This window comes from Triticum urartu, chromosome 2A (assembly GCF_056163025.1).
Source record: "Triticum urartu cultivar PI428250 chromosome 2A, HENAU_Tu73, whole genome shotgun sequence".
NCBI classification, from domain to species: Eukaryota; Viridiplantae; Streptophyta; class Magnoliopsida; order Poales; family Poaceae; genus Triticum; species Triticum urartu.
The window spans coordinates 766,172,770-766,199,015 of record NC_141874.1 but is presented as its reverse complement, the minus strand read 5'-3'; the positions used below and the strand labels follow the sequence as shown (position 1 = coordinate 766,199,015).

Here is a 26,246-nt window from a genome sequence, read left to right as displayed (position 1 = left end):
GCATCAAAGCGGACACCACTGTTTTGGTTGGTGCTCTTCTTATCTTGGGCGATAGTGTAAAATGTATTACCATTTATCTCGTACCCTTTGAAAGTCACTATATTCGAAGATGGTAACTGGGACAGCAAGTACAGGTCATCTTCAATAGAGGTGTCATGCATGGTACGTGCTTGCAACCAGCTGGCGAAACTCCTGGTTTGTTCACGTGTAATCCAGTCATCAGACCGCTCCAGGTGTTTGGAGCGTAGCAAATTCTTGTGTTCATCCATATACGGAGCCACCAAGGTGGAATTCTGTAGAACTGTGTAGTGTGCTTCAGTGAGAGAATGTCCGTCCATACATATTATTTGTTCCCCTCCTAGCGTGCCTTCTCCATCCAGTCTTCCCTTATGCCGCGATTCAGGAACACCAATCGGCTTAAGGTCAGGAATAAAGTCAATACAAAACTCAATGACCTCCTCATTTTGACGGCCCTTGGAGATGCTTCCTTCTGGCCTAGCACGGTTATGAACATATTTCTTTAAGACTCCCATGAACCTCTCAAAGGGGAACATATTGTGTAGAAATATAGGACCCAAAATGTTAATCTCTTCGCATAGGTGAACTAGGACGTGCGTCATGATGTTGAAGAAGGATGGTGGGAACACCAACTCGAAACTGACAAGACATTGCACCAAATCATTCTGTAACCTTGGTATGATTTCTGGATCGATTACCTTCTGAGAGATTGCATTGAGAAATGCACATAGCTTCACAATGGCTAATCGAACGTTTTCCGGTAGAAGCCCCCTCAATGCAACCGGAAGCAGTTGCGTCATAATCACGTGGCAGTCATGAGACTTTAGGTTTTGGAACTTTTTCTCTGCCATGTTTATTATTCCCTTTATATTCGACGAGAAGCCAGACGGTACCTTAATACTGAGCAGGCATTCAAAGAAGATTTCCTTCTCTTCTTTGGTAAGAGCGTAGCTTGCATGACCCTGATGTATGCCGTCTTTTCCGTGCATACGTTGCTGGTCCTCCCGTGCCTCAGGTGTATCTTTTGTCTTCCCATACACGCCCAAGAAGCCAAGCAGGGTCACACAAAGATTCTTCGTCACGTGCATCACATCGATTGTGGAGCGGACCTCTAGGTCTTTCCAATAGGGTAGGTCCCAAAATATAGATTTCTTCTTCCACATGGGTGCGCGTCCGTCAGCGTCATTCGGAACAGGTTGTCCACCAGGACCCTTTCCAAAGATCACCTTCAAATCCTTGACCATATCATGTACATCAGCACCAGTACGGTGGCCAGGCTTCGTCCGGTGATCCGCCTCACCTTTGAAATGCTTGCCTTTCTTTCTTACGGGATGCCTGCTCGGAAGAAATCGACGATGTCCTAGGTACACATTCTTCTTACAATTAGCCAAATATATACTGTCGATATCGTCCAAACAGTGCGTGCATGCGCGGTATCCCTTGTTTGTCTGTCCTGAAAGGTTACTGAGAGCAGGCCAATCATTGATGGTCACGAACAACAACACCTTTAGGTCAAATTCTTCCCCCATGTGCTCATCCCACGCACGTACACCTGTTCCATTCCATAGTTGTAAGAGTTCTTCAACTAATGGCCTTAGGTACACATCAATCTCATTGCCGGGTTGCTTAGGGCCTTGGATGAGCACTGGCATCATAATGAACTTCCGCTTCATGCACAACCAAGGAGGAAGGTTATACAAACATAGAGTCACAGGCCAGGTGCTATGGTTGCTGCTCTGCTCCCCAAAAGGATTAATGCCATCTGCGCTTAGACCAAACCATACGCTCCTTGCGTCATCTGCAAACTCCTTCCCGTACTTTTTTTCGATTTTTCTCCACTCCGACCCGTCAGCGGGTACTCTCAACTTTCCGTCTTTCTTACGGTCTTCTCTGTGCCATCGCATCGCCTTGGCATGCTCTTTGTTTTGGAACAAACGTTTCAACCATGGTATTATAGGAGCATACCACATCACCTTGGCAGGAATCTTCTTCCTGGGGCGCTCGCCATCGACATCACCAGGGTCATCGCGGCTGATCTTATAGCGCAATGCACCACATACCGAGCAAGCATTCAAATCCTCATACTCACCGCGGTAGAGGATGCAATCATTAGGGCATGCATGTATCTTCTGCACCTCTAACCCTAGAGGGCAGACAGCCTTCTTTGCTTCGTACGTACTCTCGGGCAATTCGTTGTCCTTTGGAAGCATATCCTTTATCATTACCAGCAACTTTCCAAATCCCTTGTCAGATGCACCATTCTCTGCCTTCCATTGCAGCAATTCCAGTGTGGTGCCCAGCTTTTTCTTGTCACCTACGCAATTCGGGTACAACAATTTTTTTGATCCTCTAACATGTGCTGCAACTTCTTCTTCTCCAAATCACTTGCGCAGTTCCTCTTTGCATCGGCAATGGCCCGACCTAGATCATCAACGGGCTAATCTGATGCCTCTTCTTCAGCTTCTTCCCGCATTGCCGGCTCAGCTTCTTCCCGCATTACCGGCTCAGCTTCTTCCCCCATTGTTGTATCATCGTATTCAGGGAACCCATGGCCAGGATAGCTGTCGTCGTCCTCTTCTTCTTCATTGTCTTCCATCATAACCCCTCTTTCTCCGTGCTTGGTCCAAACATTATAGTGGGGCATGAAACCGGACTCAAATAGGTGGACGTGAATGGTTCTTGACGTAGAGTAATTGTGACCATTCTTACAGCCAGCACATGGACAAGGCATAAAACCATCCACCCGCTTGTTTGCCTCAGCCGCAATCAGAAAAGTATGCACGCCCTCAACGAACTGGGGAGAGCATCGGTCATCGTACATCCATTGCCGGCTCATCTTCATTACACAACACCGAATAGACCAAATTAATACAAGTTCATACATAAAGTTCATACAACACTTAAATGCAACAAACAAATAACTCTCTAGCTAAAGCATTTAAATGCAACAACAAATGCGATCAAGATCGCAACTAAGCCTCACTATCGATGGCATATTTTCTAATCTTTCTAATCTTCAAGCGCATTTTCTCCATCTTGATCTTGTGATCATCGACGACATCGGCAACATGCAACTCCAATTCCATCTTCTCCCCCTCAATTCTTTTCAATTTTTCTTTCAAGTACTCGTTTTCTCTTTCAAGTAAATTTAACCTCTCGACAATAGGGTCGGTTGGAATTTCCGGTTCACATACCTCCTAGAAAAATTTTCTATGTCAACTTGATGGGCATAATTTGTCATAAACACGAAATGCAACTAGTTTTAAAAGAGAATATATATTACCGCGCCAGAGTGGTACGGTAATCCTGTTCTGGAAGTCATGCTACTAGATCATGATGAACCTACGAACTATGAAGAAGCGATGGTGAGCCCAGATTCCGCAAAGTGGCTTGAAGCCATGAAATCTGAGATGGGATCCATGTATGAGAACAAAGTATGGACTTTGGTTGACTTGCCCAATGATCGGCAAGCAATTGAGAATAAATGGATCTTCAAGAAGAAGACTGACGCTGACGGTAATATTACTGTCTACAAAGCTCGACTTGTCGCGAAAGGTTTTCGGCAAGTTCAAGGGATTGACTACGATGAGACCTTCTCACCCTTAGCGATGCTTAAGTCCGTCCGAATCATGTTAGCAATTGCCGCATTTTATGATTATGAAATTTGGCAAATGGATGTCAAAATTGCATTCCTGAATGGATTTCTAGAAGAAGAGTTGTATATGATGCAACCAGAAGGTTTTGTCGATCCAAAAGGAGCTAACAAAGTGTGCAAGCTCTAGCGATCCATTTATGGACTGGTGCAAGCCTCTCAGAGTTGGAATAAACGCTTTGATAGTGTGATCAAATTATTTGGTTCTATACAGACTTTCGGAGAAGCCTGTATTTACAAGAAAGTGAGTGGGAGCTCTGTAGCATTTCTGATATTATATGTGGATGACATATTACTAATTGGAAATGATATAGAATTTCTGGATAGCATAAAGGGATACTTGAATAAGAGTTTTTCAATGAAAGACCTCGGTGAAGCTGCTTACATATTAGGCATAAAGATCTATAGAGATAGATCAAAACGCTTAATTGGACTTTCACAAACAACATACCTTGACAAAATTTTGAAGAAGTTCAAAATGGATCAAGCAAAGAAAGGATTCTTGCCTGTGTTACAAGGTGTGAAATTGAGTAAGACTCAATGCCCGACCACTGCAGAAGATAGAGAGAATATGAAAGATGTTCCCTATGCATCAGCAATAGGATCTATCATGTATGCAATGCTGTGTACCAGACCTGATGTGTGCCTTGCTATAGGTCTAGCAGGGAGGTACCAAAGTAATCCAGGAGTGGATCACTGGACAGCGGTCAAGAACATCCTGAAATACCTGAAAAGGACTAAGGATATGTTTCTCGTATATGGAGGTGACAAAGAGCTCGTCGTAAATGGTTACGTTGATGCAAGCTTTGACACTGATCCGGACGATTCTAAATCGCAAACCGGATACGTGTTTACATTAAACGGTGGAGCTGTCAGTTGGTGCAGTTCTAAACAAAGCGTCGTAGCAGGATCTACATGTGAAGCGGAGTACATAGCTACTTCGGAAGCAGCGAACGAAGGAGTCTGGATGAAGGAGTTCATATCCGATCTAGGTGTCATACCTAGTGCATCGGGTCCAATGAAAATCTTTTGTGACAATACTGGTGCAATTGCCTTGGCAAAGGAATCTAGATTTCACAAGAGAACCAAACACATCAAGAGACGCTTCAATTCCATCCGGGATCTAGTCCAGGTGGGAGACATAGAGATTTGCAAGATACATACGGATCTGAATATTGCAGACCCGTTGACTAAGCCTCTACCACGAGCAAAACATGATCAGCACCAAGGCTCCATGGGTGTTAGAATCATTACGGTGTAATCTAGATTATTGACTCTAGTGCAAGTGGGAGACTGAAGGAAATGTGCCCTAGAGGCAATAATAAAGTTATTATTTATTTCCTTATAATCATGATAAAAGGTTTATTATTCATGCTAGAATTGTATTAACCGGAAAAATAATACATGTGTGAATACATAGACAAACAAAGTGTCACTAGTATGCCTCTACTTGACTAGCTCGTTAATCAAAGATGGTTATGCTTCCTAACCATGAACAATGAGTTGTTATTTGATTAACGGGATCACATCATTAAGAGAATGATCTGATTGACATGACACATTCCATTAGCTTAGCAACCGATCGTTTAGTATGTTGCTATTGCTTTCTTCATGACTTATACATGTTCCTGTAACTATGAGATTATGCAAATCCCATTTACCGGAGGAACACTTTGGGTACTACCAAACGTCACAACGTAACTGGGTGATTATAAAGGAGTACTACAGGTGTCTCCAAAGGTACATGTTGGGTTGGCGTATTTCGAGATTAGGTTTTGTCACTCCGATTGTCGGAGAGGTATCTCTGGGCCCTCTCGGTAATGCACATCACATAAGCCTTGCAAGCATTGCAACTAATGAGTTAGTTGCGAGATGATGAATTACGGAATGAGTAAAGAGACTTGCCGGCAACGAGATTGAACTAGTTCACATATCCTCAGGATGATGGGCAAGTCCTGGGAGGAGATTATTAAGTATCCCGATTTCGATTCTGGCGATGAGATGGAGAGATATTCGGGGTCCCTCATAAGTATGGAGCCCCAACCCCAATTGGGAATCTGCAAGGGGACGGTGACGAGGAGGGATTCCAGCAAGGAGCCGGCGAGAGACGCTGGCAGCATGGAGATTGGTCACGACGACTCGGTTGTTGCTCTTTCTAGCCACCTTGAGATGCTCAGGAGGGAGATCTCGTTTCTGATGAGAGAGGTCACGTCCAGGGGGTTGTTGCCTGCTGGAAATAAGAAGGTTTCTCAAGAGCAGATCTCCAGCTTGTCCGCCCAGTTCAACGAGATGCGCACGCAACATGTCAAGGAGGTGAATTTGCCTTACCTAGGTTGCAAGACTGGGGAGGAGGTAATGGATTTTCTCTTGGTCGAGACGCAGCAGCTGCTCTTTCTCTTCACCTCTCTCGCATCCACTCTAAAAACATTCAGAGTCCCCATCTCACCGGACATGGTTGAAAAGCTGCGCCACATATCCACTGCGCTTGTGGGCATCTCGGAGCTTATAAAGAGCCACAAATCTGCTCCTCAAAAGGACATTCAAGATTGTTTGGACCGTGACAGCTGGGAGGCTACGTGGGGCAGCCGGACCGGAAGAAATGGTGGATTTGATGACATAAGTAAGCAATATTGTTTTCTACTCTCTTTAGTTGAGCCCGGTTAATAAATGCAACTCCGTCTTTGTATATCACTGCAAAAAAAAAATCTTCTTTTATATGCATAGATTTGTATTTGCTAAATTTAGTAGCATAATTTCTAACAGTCTGCAATCATTTTACTTTGTGCTGCAGCAACATTGAGTTCTATGCACTTCACGGCCTCCACACCCGAAAACTTCCGGTTCCCTTCCGTAGCTGGCCTTGGCTTGCAAGTATACTCGATCAAACTGGTTGATCTCAATCCTAATCTGAGCTGGCCTCTTGATGTCTACGGCGTGGTCGCCGAACGGGACGATCTTGACCACAACCGTAACATTCTCTTCTGCCGTTCAGGGGAAAACTGCCAAAGAATTAAGCAAGAGGTATGTATAATGTCTATCTTCTCGTCTATTTTTTGACTAGTCTGTTTGTTCAAGTGTACGGTAGCCAGTGTTCAAGAAAGCACACTATAAACACAAAGCAGAAGCTGCTTGTTCTAAATCTAAATTCAAAACTTTGTATTATAGCAGCAAAGATTACTAGGATCTGTTTGGGAACTCTTCCCTTCATATTTTGGCCAAATTATGGCCATGTGCTTTCTCTGTTAGGCTATGATCTATTTGGGAACTTTTCCTTCATATTCTGGCCAAATTATGGCAATGTGCTTTCTCTGTTAGGCTATGATCTGTTTGAGAACTCTTTCCTTCATATTATTGCCAGATTATGGCCATGTGATGTCTCTGCTAGGCTATGTCTAGTTAAACTGAACTGCATTTTAGTTGTTATTTTGCTTGATGTGTCACTGAGAATGATGAAAATTATGCTTGACAATGATGAAAATTATGCGTGCAGGACCCCTTTTTGCACTTAACTGGCCCATCTCGTGCAATTGTGGCTGACGAGCCTGTTTTCTTTCAAATTGAATTAAAATTGAAATATGGAGCACAGTTCAAAGATACAGCATTGTTCACTGCCTATCAAAGGTACCGCCCCATGAAGCAGTATGACATCATGCTGATCAATAGCCGCTGTTGTACAGCAGAGATAAGTCTTGAGCGATTTGCTCCATCAATCCAGGCTACAATTGTTGGTGTTCGTGTGGTTGAAGGGGAGTCTTTTAACTATGGATGCAAAGTTTCTTGCTTCTTTTTTCCTGTTGAAGCAATGTTGGGAAGCGCCGTGGAAGTTGTTTTGCTTGACTGCAGTGGTGAAAGGATGCATGCTGGATTAGATGGGTATCTTACTTTGTCAAGAAATGTGATGTTAGTGGGATTGCGGGGCACACTCCGAATTGTCATAGGAGCATACTCAAAGTCCAAACCCATTATCTCTCGAATAAATCACGTTGACTTTCCTGTCCAGCAGTGTCAAACAACTATGCTTAAGTGTCATGTTGGCGGCTCCAAAGTGGAGATAGTTGTCGCTTGGTCTCGTCTTGTCATGGACAATCATAATCTTGTACTCGACGGCTATTGAAGGTGTGTGGAGTGGCAGTGACTTAGTCATTTACCTCGATTTGTGAGCTTAGCTTAGACTTGATTAATAGAGTGTGCCATTTTTATGTTGCTTAATATGCATTTTTAATGTGCAGGTCCTAGCGGGTGATCTAATGGAGGAAAGGTATGCTATTAATTTGGTCCATTTTCTATCGTGACAGATGGAAAACTAATGAGCCGATCCATTTTCTTCCAATTCTGACCCTTCTACCGTGCGTTCCTCGCCGCCAACTGTTCGTTGTCTAGCCCTAAAAAAATGTCTGTTGGCTCATAACTCGGAACAGGGCACGGATTTGATCCTAAGCAATTTATGTCTACAACACACATGACTGGCACTGCCACGTACAAATGGGACATGAAGATTTAGATGCACATCAACCCTCATTCAGTCTAAAATACATGTGCCAAATCAGTCCCGTTAAGCCATACAGAGCAAATTCCAGCATCAAATTATTTGTCCACACAGGGATTAGGGGATCATTACAGCACAAATAACACACGCATGTTCACATGCAAGTATTTTTACTCTAAAATGTTAGTTTCAGGATGCCATTGCTGTCAAATTTCAATAAACAACTCGGTTGCCCAGGTTGGAATTACGCCCAACAACTCAGCATACAAGATAACAAAGAACCCTTTGCAATGCACAACTGGAGGGAATTCGATTCCTACTGTCTAACTATTTGGCATCAGTGCTGGCTCTTTGTAAAACTCAAGCCCCTGCACCCAGTCTCAATTTAGCCAGCTTTTGTACAATTGTTTCTCCAGTGACCCTCTACACTCGCAGCGAGTAGGTTTGCATGGTTGCTTCAGAATATCTCCCCAGGCAGGTAGTTTGCTTGTTTCTTTGTCATTGTCTTGTCGGCATATTGTGCAGAACCTTGTCCTCATTCTAAGCATTTCGTACGGGGCCTTGTCCCTACTTGCGGTTGATCTCCCAATCTCTTTCCTTTTTGCGGGTGCCGACAGTCCAGCTAACCTGTTTCCAGGCATAAAAACCTGAATAGTTGTCTCCACTAACTGCAGCTGCTGGTTTAACTTCAGTGCTGCGCTGTATTACTTCTTTATCCACCTGCACCATTGCTCCATTTTCTGCTAGACGATCTTCCAGTCCTGGTCCATCTCTTGTCTCAGCATATGGTTGCATTTCCGCAATATTAGAATTGAACAAGGCGATGAGCCGATCATAAGCATTGGTACTAGTGTCACAGAGTCAAACCAACTCCATTGCGTGCATATACATGCTTAAGTGTCCATAATAAGAGAAGAGGCTAGGATCCATGTTATCCCTCTGAGAATGGGAAAGGTGTGCCAACAGAATGTCGCGAGCATCTTTGGTCCACCGTTTTACCATACGGTATATGCTTAGCTGTAATTTCCTTCACACGTATGAAGTCAAGCACCTGTAATGAACAACGAAGTGCAGGTTTCGTTAGGCCAATCTTGGCAGTTTTTGAAACATCAAACTTAAAAATGTCACTGGTGCCTTAAGCACATGGCTGCAAAGCAAGCCCATGTGTGAAATTGACCACATTCACAATCGAAATCTTCCGCATTTCCACGCATGTTTACCTTGTATGATACCTTCCAGCGACTACTGACGCGATATACAAAATTTGTGGCTTCTTACAGCATTGGAGGTAGCATCGACAGGATCATCGCCAAGCTCCGCTCCACCGCCCCGTCCGAAGCTTGACTAGCGCTATTGTTTTATGTAGGGGTTTGTTGTGTTGTGCCCCCAGCAAGACTTATTTATTTTTACTTGTCGCACTTGCCTCTTGAACTTTGGATGCTGTTCTGTTGTCGGTGCACTTTGGATCCTGAACATTAGATGTTGTTGTGTTGTCGGTGCACCTTGGATCTTTAACTTTGGATGCTGAACTTTAGATGCTGTTGTGTTGTCGGTGCACTTTGGATGTTGAACTTTGGATCCTGTTGTGTTGTCGGTGCTGTTGCTTTATACTCCTGAACTTTGGAGTCGTCGACGCTCAGCCCCAGTATGTGTTGAACATACCTTTTGTGCCCAATTATTCAAACATACCCCTGTGTATATCTGCATGTTGTTCAATGGCCAGGCTTGCTGTCATTAACTACCAGTGAGCTACCTGAAGTAAGCAGAGGCCACTTTAAAACTGAAGCCTCATACTTTTCCTTTGATTTCTCTGTCAAACTGAAGCGTCAAAACTAGTCTGCAACAGGGTGAAGGAACTCTGCTACTAATGCATAGTAATTCAGTAGCTAAAAAACGGAGCAAGCAAGAGGGGATTTTCTCTGAAACAGAAGACGAAATATATATGAATATAATAGAGGACAAGAACTTGAATGAATTATGCAAGGGAACAAGTAACCCACTTATCCATACTAAACGAGAACTTGCCTCGAATTTGCAGCACACATGTACACGATTCAGAGTTGTAACACAAGCAAGGTTTTCTCCGCAAAAAAAAAGCAAGGTTTGAGAGAGGGAAGAGGCCGGTGAGATTATGGAGTTACAAACAGTAGGAAAGATTGTGGAGTTATAATGTTATATGGTACTCCCTCCGTCCGAAAATACTTGTCATCAAAATGGACAAAAAGAGATGTATCTAGAACTAAAATACATCTAGATACATCACCTTTTATCCATTTTGATGACAAGTATTTCCGAACGGAGGTAGTACTAGTGTAGATCATGTGAATGAGAGAATGAGAGAGATGGAAACAGCAGCAGCGAGTTGGGCGGTGAAGAAGAAGAGATCAAAGAAAGTAAGTAGCAGACGAACGTCGGGTGTTGGAGAAGAAGAAGCAGCAGCATCATTGTGGAGGGAGCAGATGAGCGTCGGGTGTTGGTGACGAGGAGCAGCGGCGGTCGCTGGGTGAAAAGCGCGCCGTGGCGCGTGGGATCAGACACCCACCGCTTGCCGTCTGGTGGGGGCAAAATTTCGTGTTTTGACCCTTTTGTCAAACAAAATCGAGATCTGACCCCAGTTTGAAAATATTTCGGGATTTGACCCTTTGCCTACCGTCAAGGGGCCTGGCGGTAGGATCATATAGCCTACCGCCGAGAGAAGCGGCGGTAGCAAACTTGTCCACGTCAGCAAGGATAACGGCCGCCGTGCCCCCTCCGTCACACCCTACCGCCGCTCCACCCGGCGGTAGGTTGTCTGAATCTACCGCCGGAGACGCTGGCGCACTAGTGCAGAACCGGGCAATAGCACCGGTTCGTAAGGCCCTTTAGTGCCGGTTCCATAACCGGCACTAAAGTGTGGGCACTAAAGGCCCCCCCCCTTAGTACCGGTTCAGCACGAACCGGTGCTAAAGGGCAACCACGTGGCACGAGCCAGCTCCGGGAGCCGGGAGCCCTTTAGTACCGGTTGGTAACACCAACCGGTACTAAAATGTTTGGGGGTTTTTTTGGTTTTATGATTTCTTTTTCATTTAATTTTGTGTTTTCCATTTTAATTCTTTTTCGTTTGCTGGTATTTTACGATACTACACATTGTACACGTTATGCATATATATGGTAGCTAGTAGAACCAATCATATATATAGATCATCAATGTCTCACAAACCACCATATTAATTCACACATACACACATGTATATAGCTATATACAATTTCTCCTACATATGCATGTTGCCTTCGGAGCCAGTTGCATTAGCCTAATTGGTGTCTTCGGAGCACGATGACAAATTGGAAGTGGTTCATGACCTGGTCGATAGCGGGTAATAGTATTCTCCCTTCGGATTTATGACCTGGTCGAGCAAAAATCCCGCTATTTCCTCTTGAAGTGCTTGTACGCGCTCCGTATCTAGGAGCTTGTCCCGCACCTCTGTGAACTGTTAAGAAGGAGATCAATATGCATGTGTATTAGTTGTGTGACTAGATATCGATAATGGTGCACAAATTGTGAATAGTGTTCTGACAAGCGTACCCATTCCTGTCTTTGAGATCTGCTCATTTCGGACGCCATCATGCGAATGTTCTCGCAAACGCAGTATGCACACAGATCAGTCCCCTGCGCCTGCTTTATGGCCTTTACGAGAATGGAATTTAATTTGATCAGATAATAATTAATCAAGCATGATAATATTAAAAAGATGGCAGCTAGCTAGCACTACTTAATTACTTACCTTGGGTCGAAGCCATCTCAGCTGTCGTTTCCATTCGCCTTTCGTTTTGCTGATGAACCTTGCCCAAGCCCTGCCTGCCGACAAAGAAAATGAATAAAGGAGTTATTAAATAGTTCATATCATGAAATGACGAACTAAATAGGCCGAGATATATAGTTAATAATGATTGAAATTACCTGTTGACTATCCCAAACAAGATGTTATAGTCACTATTTTCTTTGAGTAGTGAGTCCAGTATTTCAACCGTTCCTTCGTCAACTTTAATGATACACAAGATCCAGTGAAATCTGCATGCACACACATTTGCATGTCTTAATTAAGCGGGCATATGTAAGCAAAAACATGTAGCTAGCTAGCTAGTAGGCAAAAACAGAGAATTTGTAGTACAAGAAAGTGTGACTCACTGGAAGTTGTAAGGAAGTAGTATATCTTCATTGTATTTAAGGCGCTTCAAGAACTCGAACATGCTGTCCTCTACCTGCTTTTCATAATGCTTGCTTATTTGCCATGTGTATTCATTAACGGTGTTTGGGTCAATGAACCCAATGCCATAGCGTCCACCTTTTGTCATTTCATACATCTTCATCCTGCATAATACCACAGAAAAGAATATAGTGAGGATAATTACAGGTAATGATTGATCAAAAGGATCAATACAGCTAGCTTGAGACTTAAATTACAGAAAGAAATCACTTACAGACAATAGCAACTGATGATAGATTTGTCGAGTGCGTCTTGATTGTATAACTGAAACAGTTCAGAATACTCAATGGTCACAGGTTTCTCATGGTAGTAATGATCCTTGCTGACTTGCACCATGAGGGACTGTCGATCGGATCTCTTCGTAATGTCCATGTACCATTGATGCAATTCATACATTCTCGTTGGGAGCTTCTTGACATCTTCTGGCTTGACCAAAGGTTGGCCCCTGACATATTTCCATTTTATTTCCTCCTCTGTAAGCATAGGCATGTCCTCGATCTCGAGGAGTTGTCCAACAGTGATCTTGAGTTCTTCAGCCTGCGTTATATGCTGCTGGGTTATTACCACATCGCCCACCTGGGGAACGTAAACTGTTTGCCCACAATAATATTGGCCGCGCGTACTGTCACGTGTTGTTGGCGGCACAACAAGCGGGGGGATCGGTTGCGCCCACTATTCTCCCAGCTGGGCAACGGTTCTCCCACATTTTTTGACAGCTGCTTGTTGTTTGCTCGAGCTCGAGCTCACCTCCTTCTGTAGACGTTGTCGATGTAACTTCCTGATGTGGCGCTCATAGTCTGTGTCAACAGGCTTAGGAGCTGGTGGTTCAGCCATACGAATGAAGTGGTCAATAACTTCCACAGGCACTTTCTCCCTTGGCGGCGGTGGCGGTTTCGGTCCAAAATGGGCGTCGACTTCTGCCCGCACTATGGCATTGGTTTGCTCCTTGGTCCTGTCGTAAGCCCTCTCAGGAAGAGGAGTAGTGAGGTTTGGACCATATTTATATCGCTTGCCTCCGCCTGTACTTCCTGTACTATGACCTCGACTGGTACCGCTACGCACCATAGCTGCGGGGTGTCTCTTCTGCGATTGCTGAGGCGGCGGAGACGGCTGACGGGGCTGAGTTGGACGAGGAGGAGTGGCCTGAAGCTGTGCCGGACTTGGAGGAGGAGTGGCCTGACACTTTGCCGGACTTGGAGGAGGAGTGGACGTCTGACGCTGTGTCGGACTTGGAGGAGGAGTGGCCTGACACTTTGCCGGACTTGGAGGAGGAGGAGTGGCCTCACGCGTTGGTGGACTTGGAGGAGTGGGAGTCTGCTGAATCGGTGGCGGACTTCGACGAGGAGTCGGGTGACGCGGTGTCGGTGGCCTTCGAAAGATGATGCAATCCTTTCTCCATAGGATGATATGATGTTTGGCCTCTCCGAGTGTGTGCTCCTCGTCACCTCCAGGAATGTCAAGCTCTAGCCCCGAATATTGGTCCACCACCTCATCAACCATGACACGAGTATAGCCTGCTGGAATCGGGTTGCAATGGAAGGTTGCATCGGGGGAATTTGTATAAGCAACGCCGTCCGCCACCTTCAAGGATATGTTCTTAATTTTGAAGTGTAGCTCGCAGTTAGTGTTATCCGTGATGTCATCCACGGGGTATCTATCCAGCATTGCGTCAAACGGGGCGGAACCCACGCTGCTTCTCGGCATGGATGGGGCGGTGGTATCCAATGCTGGATCATCCGCTAGCTGCTGCAGCTGCTGAGACCCCCTTTGCTGGCTAAGTGAGTCGATCTGCTCCTGCTGCCGCTGGAATTTGACTGCCAAGTCCGCATGCGCTGATTCTAGGCCTTGAAGGCGTTCATAGTCCAGCTTCCTCTTCTCCTCCTCCATCTTCCTCTGCTTCTCCTCCGCAATCTTCCTTCTCGCACGGGTTCTGTAGTCGGTGTTCCAGTCCGAAAACCCCTCATACCACGGAATAGCGCCCTTGCCTCGTGTTCTTCCCGGGTGTTCAGGATTTCCCAGGGCACGCGTAAGCTCGTCGTTCTCTCTATTGGGCTGGAACACCCCCGTTCGAGCCTCTTCTATTGCAACAAGTATGTTATCGTCGGCTCCGTTCAGACATGCCTTCGTCGAAACATTGCCTGTCTTCGGGTCCAACTCCCCCCATGCGCATAGAACCAAGTCCTGCACCTGGGGGGCCAACTCTTAGTAACCGGAGTGACACCTGCATCCTCCATCTCTTTCTCAGACTTATCCCACTTAGGCATTGCCACCGCGTAGCCACCTGGCCCCAGCTTATGGAACTTATCCTTTTTTTCGGCATTCTTCTTGTTTATTCTCGACCGTTCCTTAGCTAATTCTGAATCCTTGAATTTCACGAAATCATCCCAATGAGCACTTTGATTCTCTAGTGTCCCCTCGAATACTGGAGTCTTCCTTCCTCCCTTGACGTACTTCTCCCATTCACATCTCTTGTGGTTCTTGAATGCAACCGCCATCTTCCTAAGAGCAGCATCCTTGACTTTCTGCACATCTGCTTCTGTGAAATGATCTGGTAGGGTGAAATGTTCCATGAGAGTATCCCAAAGCAGTCTTTTTGTCTGTCGTCGACAAAAGTAACATTTGGACGTGGCTTTGCTGGCTCTCTCCATTCTTGAAGGGAGATCGGGAGTTGGTCCTTCACAAGAACTCCGCACTGACGAACGAACTTGTCCGCAATCTTCTTAGGCGCTAATGGTTCGCCATTAGGTTTGAATGCCTCGATATTGTACTTTACGCCCTCCTTCAACTTTTTGTTCGGGCCTCGTTTCGTCCTTTTGCCTGAAGATTTGCTCGATCCGGATGGCTGAAAGAAGAAAGATCGATTCGTTAATATATCTTCAACTCATTTAAAACATGTGATGATCACCAGATTCCTGCTTATATAAATATATATACCTCGCCGGTGTTTGTTGTTTCAGGATCAACATGTTCTTCGTCATCGTCATAATCATAGTTCATGACTTCATCAATTCGGTCGTCGCGATCGAATATCATATCACCCTCTCCGGTGTTGTTTAGAAATTCGGAGCCGTCATAATCTTCTTCATTCTGATCATCATCTGGCCCGCGTATCATATCGAACATGGTCTGTTCTCTCTCTCTGTGTCGGTATTGTCCGCCATAGCTTTTATTTAACTATGCCAAAATAAATATAAAACAATTTAGTATAATCTCGAATAATAGATATCATCTCGAATACATCGTCTCGAATAATAGATATAATCTCGAATACATCGTCTCGAATAATAGATTTAATCTCGAATACATCGTCTCGAATAATATATAATATTGAATAGTACATCACTGGCTAGGTAGCTAATTAAAGATCGAATACTACAGAAGAATCTAGGACACTCGCGGTTCCTGCGGCGCGGGCGGTGGACACCCAAAGAGAAGGAACCCTCACAGGATCATAGCTGAAGTGAGATCCCTGAAGAAACTGCCAGGTATTGGAGAACCTGCCGCCCTCTAACGCAACCATGTAGCGATGGACGTGCTCGTCCTCCTCCCTGACACGACGACGTACCACCTCCGGCGGGGCCGGCTCCCTCCACGCCGAAACTGGCCCACACGAACGCCACCAAACGAGATCAGGGTCGACGACGGGACCCGGGGCCGGGTTCCTCATCAAGCGGTGCGCCCCTCTAGGCAGCACCTCCCAGTGCCAGCCCGACGGAGCCCAGTCCCGGACATGGGTCAGCTGGACGTCATCGCGGACGTGTCGACGGCGAGGATGCGGGCCGGGCATCGTCGACAACAAAATACTATATGCCGCAAAAGTAAAGTAACATTTTTTAAATGATGGATTGTGATGATTTCATATATGCAAATTATAAATTTTATAACTAAAAATATAAGAAACTAAAAAAACATCGATCATCGCCTAACAATTTGAAATTAATCTAATTCATCTAGCTAGCTAAAACTAACATTTCCAAAATTTCTAACATTTCTATATAACTAACATTTCTATAACATTTGACATTATATATATTATAACTAACATTTCTATATACTATTTGACATTAATCTAATCTAATTAATTAATTCATCTAAAATTTTGTATGAAAAACAGAAAAACAGAAAAAACTAAAAGCTAAAAACAGAAAAATTGTGTGTGTGTGTGTGCGCGTGTAGTGTGTGTGTGTAGTGTGTGTGTGTGCACGTAGTGTGTGTGTGTGCGCGCGCGTGTGTGTGTGCGCTACGGTCGGCGCCGGCGCCGGTGTGGCCTTGATCGATTGGAGGGAGGAGAGGGGCCGGGGGAGGGGCTCACGGCGCGCGCGGGCAAGGTCGAGGCGACGGAGACGGCGAGGCAAGGTCGATCCAAAGGCGACGGCGACGGCGAAGCGAGGGGATCGGCGACGGGCCGGTGCGGCGACAGGGTGGCGACGGGGGCGCCGCGGAGTCGACGGGGACGACGCGACGAGGACGGGGGCGTCGCGGAGTCGACGGGGACGGCGCGACAGGGGCGGCGACGGCGCGGGACGGGGCGGGGGCAGAGGGAAGTGGGAGATGAGAAATTGAAAATTTTCAAAGTGTTTCTTATATAGGGGACACCTTTAGTACCGGTTGGAGCCACTAACCGGTACTAAAGGCCTGTTTTGGCCAGGCCAAGCGGCGGGAAGCGACCCCCTTTAGTACTGGTTGGTGGCTCCAACCGGTACTAAAGGCCCCCCCTTTAGTACCGGTTGGTGCCACGAACCGGTACTAAAGGGGGGTGCGCTGCCAGGCGAGGGGCGCAAAGTTTAGTCCCACCTCGCCTAGCGAAGGGCAGCCGCACTGGTTTATAAACCCAGCCGCGGCTGCTCCTTCGAGCTCCTCTCAAGTGCAGGCCTTCTAGGCCTACCTGTGCTGTGCTGCCCCGTGGGCCTACTGGGCCTTTGCGGGCCTGCATCCTGGCCCAACAACGGGTTGGGTTTCTAGTCGTATGCAGGCCGCTCTAGCCTAGTAGGCGGGCTTTTTTTTATTTTTTTGCTTTATTTATTTTTGAGTTGTTTTTTTTGTAGTTAGAGTTTCTTTGTGAATATTTTTGCTTTAGGTACAAAAAATTACAAACTTTCTGTTAGTGCCCGTAGTTTTCAAATTTGAATAGTTTAAATTTTGAATTATTTGAAATTAGTGTGAATCACTAGTTTGTGAATAACTTAACTTTAAAAATCAGTAAAGGCATGAAAGAATTTGTTTGCACATAAAATTTCTTCGCGTTTCAAATGCCAAAACACATAATTAACTACCCTAACTATTACAGAGATTCCCTTCTGGGTGTGAAACACAGAAGAAAGTGATGATAGCTAGTGAAGCCGATCACATCCCAGATCTTTGGGTGTGAAACTTTTTCTTCGCATGTGTCCCTTTTCACCATAACCATGGAAAATCTTCATCATTTAACGGGATGCTCGGGTCAATATTCACTGTGAATGGAGCAATTTCATCAAACTTTTCATAATCTTCTGACTTGTCTGTCTTGTCATCCACTCCCATGATGTTTCTCTTCCCAGAAAGAACTATGTGCCGCTTTGGCTCATCGTACGATGCATTCGCTTCCTTATCTTTTCTTTTTCTTGGCTTGGTAGACATGTCCTTCACATAGAAAACCTGTGCCACATCATTGGCTAGAACGAATGGTTCGTCTGCATACGCAAGATTGTTGAGATCCATTGTTGTCATTCTGTACTGCGGGTCTTCCGTTACCCCGCCTCGTGTCATATTGACCCATTTGCACCGAAACAAAGGGACCTCCAAACCACGTCGATAATCAAGATCCCATATGTCCTATATATAACCATAATATGTTTCCTTTCCCGTCTTGGTTTCTGCATCAAAGCGGACACCACTGTTTTGGTTGGTGCTCTTCTTATCTTGGGCGATAGTGTAAAATGTATTACCATTTATCTCGTACCCTTTGAAAGTCACTATATTCGAAGATGGTAACTGGGACAGCAAGTACAGGTCATCTTCAATAGAGGTGTCATGCATGGTACGTGCTTGCAACCAGCTGGCGAAACTCCTGGTTTGTTCACGTGTAATCCAGTCATCAGACCGCTCCAGGTGTTTGGAGCGTAGCAAATTCTTGTGTTCATCCATATACGGAGCCACCAAGGTGGAATTCTGTAGAACTGTGTAGTGTGCTTCAATGAGAGAATGTCCGTCCATACATATTATTTGTTCCCCTCCTAGCGTGCCTTCTCCATCCAGTCTGCCCTTATGCCGCGATTCAGGAACACCAATCGGCTTAAGGTCAGGAATAAAGTCAATACAAAACTCAATGACCTCCTCATTTTGACGGCCCTTGGAGATGCTTCCTTCTGGCCTAGCACGGTTATGAACATATTTCTTTAAGACTCCCATGAACCTCTCAAAGGGGAACATATTGTGTAGAAATATAGGACCCAAAATGTTAATCTCTTCGCATAGGTGAACTAGGACGTGCGTCATGATGTTGAAGAAGGATGGTGGGAACACCAACTCGAAACTGACAAGACATTGCACCAAATCATTCTGTAACCTTGGTATGATTTCTGGATCGATTACCTTCTGAGAGATTGCATTGAGAAATGCACATAGCTTCACAATGGCTAATCGAACGTTTTCCGGTAGAAGCCCCCTCAATGCAACCGGAAGCAGTTGCGTCATAATCACGTGGCAGTCATGAGACTTTAGGTTTTGGAACTTTTTCTCTGCCATGTTTATTATTCCCTTTATATTCGACGAGAAGCCAGACGGTACCTTAATACTGAGCAGGCATTCAAAGAAGATTTCCTTCTCTTCTTTGGTAAGAGCGTAGCTTGCATGACCCTGATGTATGCCGTCTTTTCCGTGCATACGTTGCTGGTCCTCCCGTGCCTCAGGTGTATCTTTTGTCTTCCCATACACGCCCAAGAAGCCAAGCAGGGTCACACAAAGATTCTTCGTCACGTGCATCACATCGATTGTGGAGCGGACCTCTAGGTCTTTCCAATAGGGTAGGTCCCAAAATATAGATTTCTTCTTCCACATGGGTGCGCGTCCGTCAGCGTCATTGGGAACAGGTTGTCCACCAGGACCCTTTCCAAAGATCACCTTCAAATCCTTGACCATATCATGTACATCAGCACCAGTACGGTGGCCAGGCTTCGTCCGGTGATCCGCCTCACCTTTGAAATGCTTGCCTTTCTTTCTTACGGGATGCCTGCTCGGAAGAAATCGACGATGTCCCAGGTACACATTCTTCTTACAATTAGCCAAATATATACTGTCGATATCGTCCAAACAGTGCGTGCATGCGCGGTATCCCTTGTTTGTCTGTCCTGAAAGGTTACTGAGAGCAGGCCAATCATTGATGGTCACGAACAACAACACCTTTAGGTCAAATTCTTCCCCCATGTGCTCATCCCACGCACGTACACCTGTTCCATTCCATAGTTGTAAGAGTTCTTCAACTAATGGCCTTAGGTACACATCAATCTCATTGCCGGGTTGCTTAGGGCCTTGGATGAGCACTGGCATCATAATGAACTTCCGCTTCATGCACAACCAAGGAGGAAGGTTATACAAACATAGAGTCACAGGCCAGGTGCTATGGTTGCTGCTCTGCTCCCCAAAAGGATTAATGCCATCTGCGCTTAGACCAAACCATACGCTCCTTGCGTCATCTGCAAACTCCTTCCCGTACTTTTTTTCGATTTTTCTCCACTCCGACCCGTCAGCGGGTACTCTCAACTTTCCGTCTTTCTTACGGTCTTCTCTGTGCCATCGCATCGCCTTGGCATGCTCTTTGTTTTGGAACAAACGTTTCAACCATGGTATTATAGGAGCATACCACATCACCTTGGCAGGAATCTTCTTCCTGGGGCGCTCGCCATCGACATCACCAGGGTCATCGCGGCTGATCTTATAGCGCAATGCACCACATACCGGGCAAGCATTCAAATCCTCATACTCACCGCGGTAGAGGATGCAATCATTAGGGCATGCATGTATCTTCTGCACCTCTAACCCTAGAGGGCAGACAGCCTTCTTTGCTTCGTACGTACTCTCGGGCAATTCGTTGTCCTTTGGAAGCATATCCTTTATCATTACCAGCAACTTTCCAAATCCCTTGTCAGATGCACCATTCTCTGCCTTCCATTGCAGCAATTCCAGTGTGGTGCCCAGCTTTTTCTTGTCACCTACGCAATTCGGGTACAACAATTTTTTTTGATCCTCTAACATGTGCTGCAACTTCTTCTTCTCCAAATCACTTGCGCAGTTCCTCTTTGCATCAGCAATGGCCCGACCTAGATCATCAACGGGCTAATCTGATGCCTCTTCTTCAGCTTCTTCCCGCATTGCCGGCTCAGCTTCTTCCCGCATTACCGGCTCAGCTTCTTCCCCCATTGTTGTATCATCGTATTCAGGGAACCCATGGCCAGGATAGCTGTCGTCGTCCTCTTCTTCTTCATTGTCTTCCATCATAACCCCTCTTTCTCCGTGCTTGGTCCAAACATTATAGTGGGGCATGAAACCGGACTCAAATAGGTGGACGTGAATGGTTCTTGACGTAGAGTAATTGTGACCATTCTTACAGCCAGCACATGGACAAGGCATAAAACCATCCACCCGCTTGTTTGCCTCAGCCGCAATCAGAAAAGTATGCACGCCCTCAACGAACTGGGGAGAGCATCGGTCATCGTACATCCATTGCCGGCTCATCTTCATTACACAACACCGAATAGACCAAATTAATACAAGTTCATACATAAAGTTCATACAACACTTAAATGCAACAAACAAATAACTCTCTAGCTAAAGCATTTAAATGCAACAACAAATGCGATCAAGATCGCAACTAAGCCTCACTATCGATGGCATATTTTCTAATCTTTCTAATCTTCAAGCGCATTTTCTCCATCTTGATCTTGTGATCATCGACGACATCGGCAACATGCAACTCCAATTCCATCTTCTCCCCCTCAATTCTTTTCAATTTTTCTTTCAAGTACTCGTTTTCTCTTTCAAGTAAATTTAACCTCTCGACAATAGGGTCGGTTGGAATTTCCGGTTCACATACCTCCTAGAAAAATTTTCTATGTCAACTTGATGGGCATAATTTGTCATAAACACGAAATGCAACTAGTTTTAAAAGAGAATATATATTACCGCGCCAGAGTGGTACGGTAATCCTGTTCTGGAAGTCATGCTACTAGATCATGATGAACCTACGAACTATGAAGAAGCGATGGTGAGCCCAGATTCCGCAAAGTGGCTTGAAGCCATGAAATCTGAGATGGGATCCATGTATGAGAACAAAGTATGGACTTTGGTTGACTTGCCCAATGATCGGCAAGCAATTGAGAATAAATGGATCTTCAAGAAGAAGACTGACGCTGACGGTAATATTACTGTCTACAAAGCTCGACTTGTCGCGAAAGGTTTTCGGCAAGTTCAAGGGATTGACTACGATGAGACCTTCTCACCCTTAGCGATGCTTAAGTCCGTCCGAATCATGTTAGCAATTGCCGCATTTTATGATTATGAAATTTGGCAAATGGATGTCAAAATTGCATTCCTGAATGGATTTCTAGAAGAAGAGTTGTATATGATGCAACCAGAAGGTTTTGTCGATCCAAAAGGAGCTAACAAAGTGTGCAAGCTCTAGCGATCCATTTATGGACTGGTGCAAGCCTCTCAGAGTTGGAATAAACGCTTTGATAGTGTGATCAAATTATTTGGTTCTATACAGACTTTCGGAGAAGCCTGTATTTACAAGAAAGTGAGTGGGAGCTCTGTAGCATTTCTGATATTATATGTGGATGACATATTACTAATTGGAAATGATATAGAATTTCTGGATAGCATAAAGGGATACTTGAATAAGAGTTTTTCAATGAAAGACCTCGGTGAAGCTGCTTACATATTAGGCATAAAGATCTATAGAGATAGATCAAAACGCTTAATTGGACTTTCACAAACAACATACCTTGACAAAATTTTGAAGAAGTTCAAAATGGATCAAGCAAAGAAAGGATTCTTGCCTGTGTTACAAGGTGTGAAATTGAGTAAGACTCAATGCCCGACCACTGCAGAAGATAGAGAGAATATGAAAGATGTTCCCTATGCATCAGCAATAGGATCTATCATGTATGCAATGCTGTGTACCAGACCTGATGTGTGCCTTGCTATAGGTCTAGCAGGGAGGTACCAAAGTAATCCAGGAGTGGATCACTGGACAGCGGTCAAGAACATCCTGAAATACCTGAAAAGGACTAAGGATATGTTTCTCGTATATGGAGGTGACAAAGAGCTCGTCGTAAATGGTTACGTTGATGCAAGCTTTGACACTGATCCGGACGATTCTAAATCGCAAACCGGATACGTGTTTACATTAAACGGTGGAGCTGTCAGTTGGTGCAGTTCTAAACAAAGCGTCGTAGCAGGATCTACATGTGAAGCGGAGTACATAGCTGCTTCGGAAGCAGCGAACGAAGGAGTCTGGATGAAGGAGTTCATATCCGATCTAGGTGTCATACCTAGTGCATCGGGTCCAATGAAAATCTTTTGTGACAATACTGGTGCAATTGCCTTGGCAAAGGAATCTAGATTTCACAAGAGAACCAAACACATCAAGAGACGCTTCAATTCCATCCGGGATCTAGTCCAGGTGGGAGACATAGAGATTTGCAAGATACATACGGATCTGAATATTGCAGACCCGTTGACTAAGCCTCTACCACGAGCAAAACATGATCAGCACCAAGGCTCCATGGGTGTTAGAATCATTACGGTGTAATCTAGATTATTGACTCTAGTGCAAGTGGGAGACTGAAGGAAATGTGCCCTAGAGGCAATAATAAAGTTATTATTTATTTCCTTATAATCATGATAAAAGGTTTATTATTCATGCTAGAATTGTATTAACCGGAAAAATAATACATGTGTGAATACATAGACAAACAAAGTGTCACTAGTATGCCTCTACTTGACTAGCTCGTTAATCAAAGATGGTTATGCTTCCTAACCATGAACAATGAGTTGTTATTTGATTAACGGGATCACATCATTAAGAGAATGATCTGATTGACATGACACATTCCATTAGCTTAGCAACCGATCGTTTAGTATGTTGCTATTGCTTTCTTCATGACTTATACATGTTCCTGTAACTATGAGATTATGAAACTCCCATTTACCGGAGGAACACTTTGGGTACTACCAAACGTCACAACGTAACTCGGTGATTATAAAGGAGTACTACAGGTGTCTCCAAAGGTACATGTTGGGTTGGCGTATTTCGAGATTAGGTTTTGTCACTCCGATTGTCGGAGAGGTATCTCTGGGCCCTCTCGGTAATGCACATCACATAAGCCTTGCAAGCATTGCAACTAATGAGTTAGTTGCGAGATGATGAATTACGGAACGAGTAAAGAGACTTGCCGGCAACGAGATTGAACTAGTTCACATATCCTCAGGATGATGGGCAAGTCCTGGGAGGAGATTATTAAGTATCCCGATTTCGATTCTGGCGATGAGATGGAGAGATATTCGGGGTCCCTCATAAGTATGGAGCCCCAACCCCAATTGGGAATCTGCAAGGGGACGGTGACGAGGAGGGATTCCAGCAAGGAGCCGGCGAGAGACGCTGGCAGCATGGAGATTGGTCACGACGACTCGGTTGTTGCTCTTTCTAGCCACCTTGAGATGCTCAGGAGGGAGATCTCGTTTCTGATGAGAGAGGTCACGTCCAGGGGGTTGTTGCCTGCTGGAAATAAGAAGGTTTCTCAAGAGCAGATCTCCAGCTTGTCCGCCCAGTTCAACGAGATGCGCACGCAACATGTCAAGGAGGTGAATTTGCCTTACCTAGGTTGCAAGACTGGGGAGGAGGTAATGGATTTTCTCTTGGTCGAGACGCAGCAGCTGCTCTTTCTCTTCACCTCTCTCGCATCCACTCTAAAAACATTCAGAGTCCCCATCTCACCGGACATGGTTGAAAAGCTGCGCCACATATCCACTGCGCTTGTGGGCATCTCGGAGCTTATAAAGAGCCACAAATCTGCTCCTCAAAAGGACGTTCAAGATTGTTTGGACCGTGACAGCTGGGAGGCTACGTGGGGCAGCCGGACCGGAAGAAATGGTGGATTTGATGACATAAGTAAGCAATATTGTTTTCTACTCTCTTTACTTGGGCCTCGGTTAATAAATGCAACTCTATTTTTGTACATCACTGTAAAAAAATTTGTTCTTTTATACGCATAGATTTTTATTTGCTAAATTTAGTAGCATAATTTCTAACAGTCCGCAATCATTTTACTTTGTGCTGCAGCAACATTGAGTTCTATGCACTTCACGGCCTCCACACCCGAAAACTTCCGGTTCCCTTCCGTAGCTGGCCCTGCCTTGCAAGTATACTCGATCAAACTGGTTGATCTCAATCCTAATCTGAGCTGGCCTCTTGATGTCTACGGCGTGGTCGCCGCACGGGACGATCTTGACCACAACCGCAACATTCTCTTCTGCCGTTCAGGGGAAAACTGCCAAAGAATTAAGCAAGAGGTATGTATAATGTCTATCTTCTCGTCTATTTTTTGACTAGTCTGTTTGTTCAAGTGTACGGTAGCCAGTGTTCAAGAAAGCACACTATAAACACAAAGCAGAAGCTGCTTGTTCTAAATCTAAATTCAAAACTTTGTATTATAGCAGCAAAGATTACTAGGATCTGTTTGGGAACTCTTCCCTTCATATTTTGGCCAAATTATGGCCATGTGCTTTCTCTGTTAGGCTATGATCTATTTGGGAACTTTTCCTTCATATTCTGGCCAAATTATGGCAATGTGCTTTCTCTGTTAGGCTATGATCTGTTTGAGAACTCTTTCCTTCATATTATTGCCAGATTATGGCCATGTGATGTCTCTGCTAGGCTATGTCTAGTTAAACTGAACTGCATTTTAGTTGTTATTTTGCTTGATGTGTCACTGAGAATGATGAAAATTATGCTTGACAATGATGAAAATTATGCGTGCAGGACCCCTTTTTGCACTTAACTGGCCCATCTCGTGCAATTGTGGCTGACGAGCCTGTTTTCTTTCAAATTGAATTAAAATTGAAATATGGAGCACAGTTCAAAGATACAGCATTGTTCACTGCCTATCAAAGGTACCGCCCCATGAAGCAGTATGACATCATGCTGATCAATAGCCGCTGTTGTACAGCAGAGATAAGTCTTGAGCGATTTGCTCCATCAATCCAGGCTACAATTGTTGGTGTTCGTGTGGTTGAAGGGGAGTCTTTTAACTATGGATGCAAAGTTTCTTGCTTCTTTTTTCCTGTTGAAGCAATGTTGGGAAGCGCCGTGGAAGTTGTTTTGCTTGACTGCAGTGGTGAAAGGATGCATGCTGGATTAGATGGGTATCTTACTTTGTCAAGAAATGTGATGTTAGTGGGATTGCGGGGCACACTCCGAATTGTCATAGGAGCATACTCAAATTCCAAACCCATTATCTCTCGAATAAATCACGTTGACTTTCCTGTCCAGCAGTGTCAAACAACTATGCTTAAGTGTCATGTTGGCGGCTCCAAAGTGGAGATAGTTGTCGCTTGGTCTCGTCTTGTCATGGACAATCATAATCTTGTACTCGACGGCTATTGAAGGTGTGTGGAGTGGCAGTGACTTAGTCATTTACCTCGATTTGTGAGCTTAGCTTAGACTTGATTAATAGAGTGTGCCATTTTTATGTTGCTTAATATGCATTTTTAATGTGCAGGTCCTAGCGGGTGATCTAATGGAGGAAAGGTATGCTATTAATTTGGTCCATTTTCTATCGTGACAGATGGAAAACTAATGAGCCGATCCATT

General features: G+C 44.9%; 2 protein-coding genes across 2 annotated transcripts; both read left to right on the top strand.

Moving 5' to 3' along the window:
• The first annotated feature begins 5,656 nt into the window (after nt 1–5,656).
• Nucleotides 5,657–7,784, top strand: LOC147988075 (uncharacterized). Its single transcript, XM_087540513.1, has 3 exons — nt 5,657–6,290; nt 6,462–6,691; nt 7,161–7,784. Exons 1-3 carry the CDS (start codon nt 5,672–5,674, stop codon nt 7,782–7,784), a joined length of 1,473 nt encoding a protein of 490 aa, XP_087396639.1. The 5' UTR covers nt 5,657–5,671.
• A 16,127-nt stretch (nt 7,785–23,911) lies between these two features.
• LOC147988074 (uncharacterized) lies at nt 23,912–26,039 on the top strand. The gene is made up of 3 exons (XM_087540512.1): nt 23,912–24,545; nt 24,717–24,946; nt 25,416–26,039. The coding sequence occupies exons 1-3, from the start codon at nt 23,927–23,929 to the stop codon at nt 26,037–26,039; spliced, it is 1,473 nt and encodes a 490-aa protein (XP_087396638.1). The 5' UTR covers nt 23,912–23,926.
• The last annotated feature ends 207 nt before the right edge of the window (nt 26,040–26,246 follow it).

What these genes read in the sequence shown, in the direction of transcription:
- LOC147988075 (XM_087540513.1), top strand. Translation starts at nt 5,672, where the DNA reads ATGGAGAGATATTCGGGGTCCCTCATAAGTATGGAGCCCCAACCCCAA. An exon ending in TGGTGGATTTGATGACATAA is followed by an intron (nt 6,291 to 6,461) that starts GTAAGCAATATT and finishes TTTGTGCTGCAG; the next exon opens with CAACATTGAGTTCTATGCAC. An exon ending in GCCAAAGAATTAAGCAAGAG is followed by an intron (nt 6,692 to 7,160) that starts GTATGTATAATG and finishes TTATGCGTGCAG; the next exon opens with GACCCCTTTTTGCACTTAAC.
- LOC147988074 (XM_087540512.1), top strand. Translation starts at nt 23,927, where the DNA reads ATGGAGAGATATTCGGGGTCCCTCATAAGTATGGAGCCCCAACCCCAA. An exon ending in TGGTGGATTTGATGACATAA is followed by an intron (nt 24,546 to 24,716) that starts GTAAGCAATATT and finishes TTTGTGCTGCAG; the next exon opens with CAACATTGAGTTCTATGCAC. An exon ending in GCCAAAGAATTAAGCAAGAG is followed by an intron (nt 24,947 to 25,415) that starts GTATGTATAATG and finishes TTATGCGTGCAG; the next exon opens with GACCCCTTTTTGCACTTAAC.